The 14,094-nt window shown below is 41.5% G+C and overlaps 1 protein-coding gene across 1 annotated transcript in view; it reads right to left on the minus strand.

Moving 5' to 3' along the window:
• Window positions 1-10,595, minus strand: part of FSD1L (fibronectin type III and SPRY domain containing 1 like) — a 65,514-nt gene extending 54,919 nt beyond the window's left edge. The window contains exon 1 of the mRNA XM_061201077.1: window positions 10,420-10,595. Within this exon, the coding sequence (XP_061057060.1) occupies window positions 10,420-10,434 (15 nt within the window). The 5' untranslated portion in view covers window positions 10,435-10,595. The remainder of the gene's footprint in view (window positions 1-10,419) is intronic.
• Window positions 10,596-14,094: the final 3,499 nt, after the last annotated feature.

Below are 14,094 nucleotides of genomic sequence, written 5' to 3' on the forward strand. Positions count from 1 at the left end.
TGGAGTTTTCTACCCTACTCTACCCCTCCAGGGCCTCCAAATTTAATCACTAGCTTTTATAATGGAGACACAAGTAATTGATAAAGAAGCTGAGGAGGAAGTGCAAAGCCAGAAGTCTCAATGAAAGTGATGTAAGCTGTGTACAGCACCTATTCTCTGAGCTCCAGACCATTTTAATCCAACTGCTTACTTGAAATCTCCACTCGGATATTCTCAAAAGCACTTCAAAACTCAACATGTCATAATGTCCTCCACTAAACCTGAGCCCTCCTCTAGTGTTCTATCTCTGCCAATGGCACTACCAGCTGTAAAACCAAAAACCTAGCAATTCAAAATCAAAAACAGAAAAAAAAAAAAAAACCCAATTAAAAAATCAGCAGAGGACCTGAACAGACATTTTTCCAAAGATGACATACAGATGGCCAACAGGTACATGAAAAGATGCTCAACATCACTAATCATCAGGGAAATGCAAATCAAAACCACAATGAAGTATTACCTCACACCTGTCAGAATGGCTATTATCAAAAAGACAACAAATAACAAGCTCTTGAGAGTACGCAGAGAAAAAGGAACACTTGTACACTGTTGGTAGAAAGGTAAATTGGTGCAGCCACTATGGAAAACAGTAGGGAGTTTCCTTAAAAATGAAAATAGAACTACCATACCATCCAGCAATTCTATTTCTGGGTATTTACCTGAAAACAAAAATACTAATCTAAAAATACTAATTCAAAAAGATAAATGCACTCCTATGTTCACTGTAGCATTATTCACAATAGCCAAAATAAGAAAGCAACCTAAGTGCCCATCGATAGATGAATGGATAGTGAAGATGTGAGATATATACACTGGAATATTACTCAGCCATAAAAAAGAATGAAATCTTGCCATTTGCAACAACATGGATAGACCTAGAGGGTATTATGTTAAGTGAAATACGTCAGACAGCGAAAGATAAATACCATATAATTTCACTTATACGTGGAATCTAAAACACAAAACAAACGAACAAACATATTAAAACAGAAAGAGTCATAGATACAGAGAACAAACAGGTGGTTGCCAGAGGGGAGAGGGGTAGGGGGATGGGTGAGGTAGGTGAGGGAGATTAAAAGGTAAAAAATTCCAGTTACAAAATAAATGAGTCTCAGAGATAAAATGTACAGTGTGGTAAAAATAGTCAATAATAATGTAATATCATTGTATGGTGACAGATAGTAATTAGATTTATTGGGGTGATCATTTGTAATGCATAGCAATATTAAATCACTATGTTGTGTGATTAACATAGTTAATTCCTACAGGAATTAACACAGTAGGTCAATTATACTTCAAAAACAAACTCACAGAAAAAGAGATCAGATTTGTGTTTACCAGAGGCAGGGAGGGGGTGGGGGGACTCAGAAGTAGATGAAGGTAGTCAAAAGATACAAGTACTAGGGGTATAATGCACAACATGATAAATATAATTAACACTGCTATATGTTATATATAATTAACGCTGTTGCCTAGTATATATGAAAGTTGTTGACAGTAAATCCTAAGAGTTCTCGTCAAAGAAAAAATACTTTTCTCTTTTTCTTTTATTTTTTATCTACATGAAATGATGGATGTTCACTAATCTTACTGCGATAATCATTTCATGATGTATGTAAGTCAAATCATTACGCTGTACACCTTAAACTTATATAGTGATATATGTCAATAAAACTGGAAGGAAAAAAAACCCAGAAACCTAGGCCATCATCATTACATCCTTTCCTTTCACTTGTGCTCTACATGCAGTCACCAACTTCTGTAGATTTTACCTCCTAAATAACTCTGTAATCGCTATTACCACAAGTCAGTATCATATCTCAACTTATACTCTTGCAAAACTTCTTAACAGGCCTCTGATCCATTCTTTCTCCCCAGTAATCAGTTCTCTATATTGCAGCTAGAGTAATATGTTAGCATCACTCTTCCAGCTTAATCGTCTTGCCACAAGTCCTTGGATAAAACTGAAAATCTTTTAACATGAGCTGTTAACATGACCTTAAACATGACATTACATAATCTGTAAGACCCTGCATGATCTTCCCATTGCCTGCCTCACCTGTTTCAACTCACACCAGACTTCTTCTCTCTTGCTGTATTCCAGCTGCAGTAGCCTGCTGTGAGTTTCTCTAATATGCTTTGCTTCCCACCTGGGAACCCTCACATTGATCAATTCCTCCTGTTCTAAAACATATACACAATTTTTTGTTAAAACAAGTTCCAAAAAAGTATAGAATGAGCCCATCTTATATATCTAAGTATACACACACACGTGTGCGCACACACATGCACACTTGCTTCATTTCTTTTATTATCAAAGCCTGATGGTGAAGAAGGGCAAAGACAACTTTCAACTGGGACTCTATCAACCTGAAAGAATGCCTACCAGGGTCTCTCAGACTTCATTTCAGATCTCAAGTCTCCCATTACCCTCCAAATACTGATGGATAAAGAGACAGATAAACATAGTCGGATAAAGGCAATATAAATTATCTGAAGTTTATCTAGATAATATAACTGATTTTGCAAGACTTCAGGTGGCCATGACTAAAAGCTTTAGGTGATACAGGTCTGAAGATATGCTTTGACAAATACGAATTCTGCTGGATCACAGCAAAATATATAGAATGTATGTCTCCAGAGGCAGTATGCATAGGCAATCTCAGCCATTATCCTTTGGTCACGCACCTCAGTCACCAGGAGCTCAAGAAAACCTACACTATCAAAATTAAGCCTCTCAATTACTTGACTATGGAATTAGTCTAAGGTAACTGCTATGTTAACAAAAGGGGGGGGGGATGACACGCCCCAGCCAAGCACAACTGCAGTCATTCCCATGGAATGGCTCAAAGTAATCTGGGGTGTACAAGGCACGAGGTACCGTCTTCAAAGAAGCACAGTTTAAAGTTATGCTTATAGTCCCTATAAATCATGTGAAGTAAAAGCACAATCAGCTGGCTCTAAGCAAAATAATAATAACTAACACTTTTATACTCTTAAGGGCCAAGCACTATCTTAAGCTCTTTACATACATTAATTTGTTTAATCCTCTCAAGAATCCTATGAAGTAGGATACTTGGTTATCCTCATTTTCCAATTTGGAAGCTGAGGTATAAAGAGGTTAAGTAACTTGCCCGGGACCTCAGAGTTAGTATGTGGCAGAACCAGAATTCAAATTAAGACAGTCTGACTCCTGAGTCTGTGCTCTTAACAATTAGCACTGTATTACCTGAAAACAAAGATCAGAGGTCCATGAAAAGAAAGTCAACATCTAAGAGCATCAAAAGGACTTAAGATTTTCTTTAAGACTGGAAAAAACTAGGGATGAGCAACAGGCGGTAACATGCGCCACCCTGCCAAACACAAGGGCAACAGTAACAGCTATGCTTACCACAGGCATATGATCGTTAAGTCCGAGAACATGAGGACGGTCACCATTTGAAATGGCATGGTTCTACTGGTTTTAGCTTAATATATGTGAATATGACAAATTCAAATGTGAGTCTTAATTCTGCATTCAACAAAAAACTCTGCCAACTGGGCTACTTAACTGGAAACTATCCAGTGCAATAAGCCCCTGAAGTTATGATGCAGAAACTTCCTGTTCTTAGAACCAGTGGCAAAAAACCATTATACCCGTGTTTATATGCTACTCTGAATCCAAAGGCATCAATAACCAAGTGGCCATAATTAGACACTGTGATATATGGGTTTCCCACCAGCGTCTACTCAGACCAGGAGAAAATTTCTGATTCAAATTCTACATTAGTATTCCAGACAGCTGAGATACACGAATCTAGAACCACTGCAAATATCACTAATCAATCTACAATTTAAAGGGGCCAAACTATTACTATAGCCATTTCAGTTAGTATTCATTAAGCACTTTCTATGTGCCAGGCACTATGCTAAGCTTCTAACATGGACTATCTTTTTAATCATCACAATAGAAAGTAGTATTAGTCTTTGCATTTTATGGTTGAAGAAAGAGAAGGTTAAAGAAGTTAAGAAACTTCCTTTGATCACACAGCTGTCAAATGGCAGTCACAATTCAAATCCAGGAAGCTGCCTCCAGAGTCTGTACTTTTACACCACTCTAGGCTGCATACACTGCAGAGGACTGTACAAAACAGTCACAGGGTTCCTGCAACCAGAGCAAAGGGATCAGTGAAAAATTCTAATGCCACCAGGAATTACGCCACTTGTATCACTCCACACCAAAGACCTCTCCTTTGAATTAGGTAATGAATAGAAATCCACAATGCTCTATCCAGCTGGTAAGTTAGACAACCAGAATCTTACCAGCTGACCATAGCTATGGCAACACATAACAAGAGTATTGTGCTCAAAAGTGATGCAACAAGATAGAAAAGGAGAATTATATATTGTTGAGGAATTCAAGAATCTGATAATCATAAATAGTTACCTGGTAGAAAGCTACGCCCTCTGTAACAGTGAAACAGCTGGGATTACTGCCTCTGTATACAGATGCAACTGAGGTGATCCACAGAAAAAAAATCGAATAAAAGACCTGGTGGGGAATACTGTCTTTTCACCCTGAGCCCAGCTGCAGATATCAGGGCAGAAGAAGAGGTTCTTTCCCAACTAGGATTTGAGGAAATACAGTGTATCAGAGGCTGAGGAAGCCTCATCCATTTTCACGGCCTCTGAACTGGCTGTTCCATCCAATGAAGTCTAGGAGGCTCACATTCGGCCACGGAAACCAGAGGTCCCATCATCTAATTAAGGGAGGTGGAATGGAAGTAGAGATGGGGGTACTCTCAGGTACCACTGGTAGCAGTATAAACTGACATAACCTTTCTGAAGGGCGACTTGGCAATTCACATCAAAAGATATTTAAAAGCATATACACAATGACTCAGTAATTCCATTTCTACTAATTTATTCTAAGTAAATAATTAAAGAGTATAAGCCGAGACTTGACGACAAAGATGTTCATCTTACTGTTATTTATAATATTAAAAGGTTAGGACCAACATAAACGTATGACAAAAGGATACTAACTAAAAATCAAGTAGGGCTTCCCTGGTGGCGCAGTGGTTAAGAATCCTCCTGCCAATGCAGGGGACTCAGCTTCGACCCCTGGTCCAGGAAGATCCCACATGCCGCGGAGCAACTAAGCCCGTGCGCCACAACTACTGAGCCTGCGCTCTAGAGCCCGTGAGCCACAACTACTGAGGCCCACATGCCACAACTACTGAAGCCCGTGCGCCTAGAGCCTGTGCTCCGCAACAAGAGAAGCCACCACAGTGAGAAGCCCACGCACTGCAACAAAGAGTAGCCCCCGCTCACCACAACTAGAGAAAGCGCGTGTGAAGCAACAAAGACCCAACGCAGCAAAAAAAAATAAAAATTAAAAAAAAATAATCACGTAACATATATCCATATTAAAGAATTCTGCTAAATCATTAAAAGTGTTGTAGAATGATATTAACATGGTAAAAGATATCATTACATATTAAGGGAGAGGCAAATTATAAATCACTATACATCGCATGATACCATAGTCTTTCTTAAGTTTCTATATGCATTAAAAAAGACTGGAATGTAATACATACAAATGTTAAAAGAAGTTATCTCTGGGTGGCAGGATTATGGGTGATTTTTATTTTTTTTTTCATTTATCTATATTTCCTAATTTCCTACAATAAACTTGTATTACTTATATTTATAATGCAACAGAAGTGCACAGGCTGGCAGTGCTAACACTATTATAAATTAGTTCAAAATATAATTAGCTATCATCAACAAATATCAATAACTGAGACCAGATTCATCAGAACCTTGTGGCTGGGAAGAAGTGCCAACTGAGGATATAAAACATACAAAAAGAAAGCTGTAGGAAAAAATCCACTAACTTCAAAGTATTGTCCACCCTACACTGGAGTGGAATATCTATCACTACGGCATTCAATATGTGCTTGCTACATGAATAATCCTGCTTACATTCAGCCAGGCATTGCAAAGAACCATTGTCTTTAAAAAAATTTTTTAAAGTTAGGTCTGTTTCACTATATTTCTAGTTTTTTTAAACTGTCAAGTTCAATAAAAATGAAGGTGTCTGTATTTAAACACAGTGATACAAGTATGTCAGCATGGTCCTTTGAAGAGGGTACCTCGTACCTTGTACATCCCAGATTACTCTGATCCACTCCACGGGAATGACTGCAGTTGTGCTTGGCTGGGGTGTATAAAACCCCAGTTATACTTTCCTGTTCACACCTCTATTTTAGAAAGCAAAGACCTTCCCTCAAAAAAGAAAGAGAGCTGGAGAGAAGGGAGATACATATACTACAGAAAAATGATTTGTAGCAGCAAGGGAGACCAAATTCCAGAGTTTTATCTAAATCATGTTCTATACTTTCTATCAACGATTTTTACTAGACTAAACTAGTTTCTTAACAGAAAAAAAAAAAAAAACTACTTTATAGGGGTTTATATCTTAAGTTTTATCTTAAGATATAAGATATATCTTAAGATAAAGATATATCTTAAGATATATCTTAAGTTTATATCTTAAGTTAAGATATATCTTAAGTTTATATCTTAATATCTTAAGTTTTAATGACATTAATCATACCACCATTTAAAGGCAAAGGAGCAAGGCAAGAAGGGTGGTAATGAAAAAAGCTTGAGCTGTGAAGAAAGACCTGGTATGAATCCAGACTACCACTTGCTAGCTGTGTGACTCTGAACAAGTTATTTAACCTCTCTCAGTTCCATCTGCCATATCTTTACAATAGGAATAACAGCTGTTGTGAGAATTTAAAGCAGTCTAATACAATACTGGATACAGAACAATACTCAAATTTCATTCCTCTTTCCTTTCCTCAGAACTGAGAAAAAGGTGTAATTTTGGAACATGAGAGATGGTTGGTTATCTGGATATGGTGGAGGTCTCCAAACTGTTAGGGTACAACAAGAAGGCAAAGGGTAGCAAATACCAGGGCAGAGGAAGAAACTGGGATGAGGAAGCCAAGTCTAGACATGCTACTGGTTGCAGGTTGTGTTGTGCTTTAAAACTCTCCCTACTCAGTTCAGTCTCCTCAGTCTAGGTTTGTCCAGTCTTGCACATCAAGCCTTGCCTGACTGTCACTATTCCTTTCCAAGCAGAAAGTAGAATATGCGGGGAAAAGTGAGGAAAAGCAAACAACTGACAATGTATGCTCTTGATGACATCTTTCCTCTGGGATCCCTTTCCCTTTCCTCTCCACCTTTATTATTCCCACAGCACAAACCTTTCCTAGAAACAGCAACCCCTATGAATATGAATGATCTCCTGCACAAGAATTTAACTGAAACTATCAAATTCTAAGCACCAAGATTCTAGAAAGGTGCAAATGTCTTATTTGTTTCAATGGTTTCTTTGAACATACACATTTTATCAGGTAAAGAAAACTTTGGGATTTTATCTTAAAACCACTTAAGGACATAATCAAAAGGTTTGAGTATCAAATAAAGCCACCTATCCATAACACATCCTGTTCACAAGTGTCCCAGAAACTCGATATAAACAAAATCCCTCTGTTTATTTCTAGAAGATAACACTGTGGTTTTCTGTATCCAACAGTACACCTTACATACCCAAGGTAATTATGTTTTCTTCCTCTACTCAAACAGAGCATCTGTTGCTAACACAAGTCCAAGTTATTTTCACAGACAAAAAAGCAGCTGGTCAAGCTAATCCATTTGCTGACTAGCCACCATCAAGCTTCTGTAAGACTGTCCAGTTAACTTAACCTCTATTGTCAGATTGCATGAGTCAGAACTTCCAATCCTCTTTCAATTAGGACTTAACAACCCTTCTTTGGCACCATCATTTGAAACATTTATTACAGACATAAACACAGAAAACATGCTTTAAACTTAAGGACAAAGGTAAGAAATGGCTAGACTGGATTAGAAAAATAGTTATACAAATTATCAACAAAGGGATAAAGTTATTTTGAAGTTGAGATTATGAGATTACTAATAGCTAACGGATAGTACTTATGTGTGCTAGGCACCAAGTGATTTTTAAAAATTAACACGATCTTCATAACCCTGTGAGGTAAGGAGACTTTAAAGATGAGGAAATGGAGACAGCAAATTGCCCAACCTCATTCAGTTCATAAATAGTAGGACTGGAGACGACTCTGAAGTCATCCTCTTAATAATTTAAAGCCCAAATCCCAAATACCTTACAAATGGGTATATATTCAAGCCACTCTCACCCTTTGCCACTTGCGGTAACTATGTTTCCTTATGCTGACTAAGGTATCATCCCTGCTATTATTTTCGTTGTAACATTCTATAATAGAAAAGAAAAATCATGCCAGGGGTGTACTACTACTGTCTTATTTCAAGAGAAATACATAACCAGCTCAGTTCATTATTAGTTGAGGTATATAATTGATTCTGCAGTAATTCATGAGAAAAGAATGCTCAAATTCAGAGCACTTAATTGGTTATAAGCATCAACACATGATGCTTATTTTAAGCTATAAAACAAAGCATTTTTTATTAGAAATATTATTTGAGACTATCAATGAAATTCAACATATTTTCTAATATTGAGAAGTTGATTCTCTAACTTATCTAAGATACATTAGTACCGGTAAGAAAGAACAGCTAATTCTTCGCTACCTCTGGTAAAACTGTACACAGTATGTGTAGGTACTCAAATACAACATTTGGAATGAAACCAAGTTCAGATCTTAGCCTTGTGTATGGCTAGTGGTATGACCTTGCAAGACTCACTCCAACTCTTGAGTCCTCATTAAAATGAGAAACAATGCATGCCCTGGCAAAATAAGATGATCCACATTAAAACACTTTTTAAAATTATATTTTACAGCACACAGAGTATTTTAGTACTTATTCTTTGTAAACTTTAAGGCACTGTACTTTAAAGTACATAATTCATACTTAATTATATTACCTGCTTTTTACAGTAACTCTATACAATATTCTTATTTCCGCTGTATAAATGAGGAAATTGATTAATCATAGTTAAGTGATTTGCTCCATATCACAGAGCTACATATAGCAGCATGGAACCCAAGTCTCTGGACTCCAAGTCTTTGCCCTTCCATTTGCTCTGAACTAATGTCCACTCAGATACCACATGACTTTTATTTAAAAAGTTAAATAAGCTTTGAAATGTTTTACAAATTCAAAACACACAAAATGTAATTTTTAAAAAATGTCTTACTAATAGTCATGCAAATAAAAAAACTGAATATACCTGAGTTTCAAGATGCACACATACAATGAAATCATATGACTTTTGTTAAATACTGTAATAGTTAACGCTAAACACATCACTACACTATTCTCTCATGCCCCCAGTGCTCCTCAAGGAAGTGAATCCAGGCAAAATTATAGAAAACAATATTCTAACGTTTTTTCCAGTGCTTTCTATCTAATAATAGAAAAGAATGGCCTCTTGGACATGCCGTTTTTCCCTGCTACATTATTAGTAACACTGTGTTCCTTCCTATACTGCACTATATTTCAATTACTATAATCTAACAAAGAGAGCACGGTGGTTGATTTTTATATAGGGATTATAACTAAATATTAATAACACTTCTAATTGTATTCAGAACGTTGGCTATGTTCTCTAAATTTATTTATTTATTTATTTTTTGGTTAATATAAACGGCTAGTTCTGTATACCCTTTCTTTAACTTGTTCAGAAAGTACAAAACATGCCAAAACAACCATTAAGGTAACTGACCAGCAACACTGAACTGGTCGGAGGGTGGGACCGCTGCTCTGACAACTGTCAGTCTTTTCTCTCAATTCAACCAACACTAAACACCAAGACGTTCTAGTGAACTAGTCCCGAGGAGGGCTGGGCGGTGGACAAGGCTGGGGCGAGGGGCGGTACTAAGGAGATCGGGTTCCCGACCTAAAGAGGCACAGATTTTGCCAAGATAGGAGAAGACTGGGTCGAGGAGAGGGGTCAGCTTCGGCGTCAGCCGGTAGACCCCCATGTGCCTTGGCTTCCTCTTCTGCTAAGGATGGATAAACCCTCACTAGCACGCCGGGAGGCTGCGAGAATCAAAGGGGGCCCAGACCGTTGCAAAAAATGATGAAAAACTGGGGGCGGCTCCCGCTATCCCCTCAGGAGCCAGGGCCCAGGACCCAGGACCAAGTACAGGGCAGAAGCTATCCAGGGTCACGGGGCGCGGTCCCCGCAGCCCGGCGGGCGCCGCTTTGCTCCTGGGAAAGAGCAAAGCGGCCTGGCGGCCTCGCCCTCCGCGGCCATAGCCCAGCCCCAGGCTGGCCTGGCCAGCCCCGCTCGCCCACCGCCCACCCGGCCGGGGCGCTCCGCCCAGCCTCGGCGGCCCAGCGCCCCCCGCCCGCGCTTACTTTCTGGGAGTCCATGGCCAGGGGCTGTGTCCGCTAGACCCAAAACCGCGTCGAAGAACCTTGCGAGGAGACGGAGGGAGGTCGGACACGCCGACACGGCTACCCGCAGCAGCTACTCTGCTAGGCCACCGCCGCCTCGGCCTCAGCCTCACACCGCACCGGCGCCGCCCGGCCGCGCCCCGTCCGCGCCCAGCCCCGCGCGCGCCGCAGTCGCGCCGCCGTTGCCAGGGTGAAAGGGCGGCCCGCGGAAGGGAGGGGGCGAGGAGCGCCTTGCGCACGCGCCCTGCTGCGAGACGAGATGGGGAGGGGTGGAAGGGGGGTGCTGGTTATCCAGTGCAGCGACGGAGCGGCAGAGAGAGAGGAGTGTTCGCCCCTCGGTCCCGCCGGTCGTTTGAAGAAGCCTCGCCCTCCTTCCCCCATCCTTTTTCCTCCAGAGCGCGCGATTGCTGCAGGCTTTGGAATGGACCACTGGGCATCCAGCAGCCGGGTCCGTGGGGAGGGCAGGGGAAGGAAAGCTCTGGCCCTGCAGATAGATCAGCCCCTTCTCCATCCTGCAAGCATCTGAAGCACCTCCTTATGCTAGCCTTGGAGAAGCAGCCAGGCTAAGACAGGCCCAGCGGTCCAGTGAGAAGGAAATGGCTGGGAGGAGGATGTAGTGGAAACATGGGGAAAGCCTGTAGGAACGTGACAGAAACTTGGGTAGACTGTGGAGCCTGGTAGACCTTTCCCAAAGAGCCCCCTGGGAACCTTGCTCGCTGTGACTTTGAGCAACTACTCTCCCAGAGCCTGTTTCATCTTTGGTAAAATAAGAAATAATTCTGACTTCGCAGAGCATTATGAAGATTAAATAACGTATTGGAAGTGCCCAGTACATAGTTAATGCTCAGTAATTATAGTTATTGGTGGGAAGCTAGAACCCGCTCAGTCTGGACTGAGGAGACAATAGATACTAGAAAGCTTGGGAAGGTACGATTCAAAATATTCTTCCCCTAGTGGACAGGCCTCATCTTCCATTTCGATGACTGGAGAGGTTCAGAAAAGTTCAACTGGGCAATCATTTATGGTGAATGAACAAAAGGGAAAAATATATTGAGTACCTATTAGGTACCAATTCCACGGACTGAGACTCAGCAGTGACAAGGCATTTTATATACATACATATATATATATATATATATATATATATATATATATATAATGTAAGGAGTTTAGACGTTTTACAGAGAAAAATTACATGGGATAAATGGACTCAGAGAATTGTGTGGGCTCCATGTTCGGTAGGAGAGTCAGGGAAGGCCTCTCTCGGGTCACTCCTGAGAGTGAGAGAATAACTATACAAACATTTGGAGAAGAGCATTCTAGATAGAAGAAACAGCAAATACAAAGGTCCTGAGAGGGCACGGTCTCTATGTTTAAGAAACACCATTTATCCTACAAGGCTGTAATTATCTCTGTAGATGGATCTCCCCGACTATACTTGTGGGTCGAAATTTCTTTTACCCATATCTGTATCGCCAGCACAGGGCCTGCCATCTAGTATGCATTCAATAAATCCTTTTTTAAATGGCCAGACATGTACAAGAAACGGGATGAAGGGAACAAGGAAAAACTAGTTCAGGCTAGGTGGGTTGTTTTTGAAGACCAGGGTCCAAGGCCTATGTGCACAATTTTGCTCCTGCATCTGAAAGTAGTGGCATGCAGCCTTGCAGAGAGATGCTCCTTTTCTTGGTATCAAGGGAAAGGAGCCTCCTCTCCAAGCTGCCCCAGTTCCATGAGGAGAGATGAGACCAGTCAGGCACCCAGCGACTAGCCTGCCGCTGCAGCCACGCAGGCCATTCTCTGCAGTGCACGCGCACTGCAGCTGAGTCAGTTTCCCATGAGGGAGAAATGCAGCCTAGGGACTGGAGAACATCAGAAGTCAAACCACCCTACTGTGAGCTCCCCAGCCCTGCACCTGCCTGCCACGGTGCGACCCAGTGAAGAAGAAACAGAAACAGCATTTAGCACTGTCCCCAGTTCTCTTGCTGCAAGGACTTTACCTCACTACTGTCAGAGGGTAACTCCTGGGCACTCTGTGACTGATGGGCTTAACCCCCAAAGGAGGCAGAAAGAGGCTTTGGAGACAGTGAGTCACAGCTGAAATGCGATCTCCAGATTCTGTCCCAGGTCACATCCCAGGAGCTCACTCCTGGCCCCTTGCCTCCCCGCTCCCCTAGTTCTTTCCCTGCAGCCCAGCCAAGAGCCTGCAGCTTTTGACAAGAGTGCTACCCCATTTGACTTCTGCTCTCGCCAGATCTCTGTCTCCTTTGGCCAGTCTGGCTCCCTGCCCAGCTTCCCGGACCTTCTGGTTTCCCTCATTCTCATCTGTAAACAGCTAGTCTCTTCTAGCTGTGACTTCTGTCTTCCCCAACCCATACAGCAGGCATTCACCTAGCTGGGCACTAAGTCTGCTCCCCGACCCACTCCCGCTTCTTCTGGCCTGTGGGCAAGTCCTTTGCCTCTTCACAGCCGAGTCAGTTTAGAAATTTTCAAAAGTAGCTTTTCTAATAAACCAAAGCCCTTGTTCTCAAATGTAATCCCCAGACCAGCTGAATCAGCAGCACCTGCTAACTTGTTAGTAGTACAAATTCTCAGGCTTCATCCCCAGACCTACTAAATCAGAATCTCCGGGGGGTGGGAGGGGGGTACAGTAATCAATGTTTTAACAAGTCCTCCAGGTGATTCTGATGCACACTAAAGTTTTATCGCCATTGAACTGAGAGAAAGCAAATTGTTTAAAAAAAAGAAAAAGAAAAAGGGAACTACAGAAGCACAAAAACATGACTTTTCAACACAGGTTTCTGATTCTGAGATAGCATATCTGGTCATAGATATTTATTTGAATGAGGTTCCTCGGCCTTCAGGACAGCCTTTCTGACTAAATCCCAATTTAGGATAGCCTCAGGCTTGGCACTGCTGATTTAAAGAGTCTGGCAAAATTGTCTCTTCCAGAACCAGGTTTCCTGTTCTCTCTTGCCAGGCATCGCCTGCAGCCCTGAGTTCCCTCGTAAGTTCTGGGATCCCCCATCTCTTGGGAGAGAAAATTTCTTCCCTTAAGTCTCTTGCCAACAGTCTTTCCCTTTGGGAGTCAGTGTAGGGCCATCGCCCTGGAGTCAGCCATCCGAATTTTAATCCTGCCACTGCTGGTTACCAGCTGTGTAGCCTTCAGTGAGTCATTTAACCTCAGTAAGCCTCAATTTCCTTATCTGTAACATAGCGATCATAGTGGTAGTAATTCCCAGTTAGGGTTGCTGTGAGGATTAAAGGAGATTATGTATGCAAAACGCCTGATTTAGACACATTTAACAAATGGTAGCTGCTACTGTTATTACTGCCTTGTACATCATATCCTTCTGTGCCACCATGGCATGGCTTTCTGCTTCTTGATCTCTGGGGCCTTAGAAGTCCTATTCTCACCCCTAACCAGTTTTCACTGTCATACCTGGCTTTTCTGAAGCATAATCACTGGCCAGATGCTGCTCTTTGTTGAAGCCAAATCTTCACGCATGGGTCCCTGTTAATATCTGGCCTGAGTCTTGACATACACCACATAGCCTCAGAAAACCCTGAGCTTCTCTAAGCCTCAGTTTCTTCAGCTGTGAAATGGGCATCATAACAGTACCACCTGTAAGGGTG

The sequence above is a fragment of the Eubalaena glacialis genome, chromosome 9 (genome assembly GCF_028564815.1).
Source record: "Eubalaena glacialis isolate mEubGla1 chromosome 9, mEubGla1.1.hap2.+ XY, whole genome shotgun sequence".
NCBI classification, from domain to species: Eukaryota; Metazoa; Chordata; class Mammalia; order Artiodactyla; family Balaenidae; genus Eubalaena; species Eubalaena glacialis.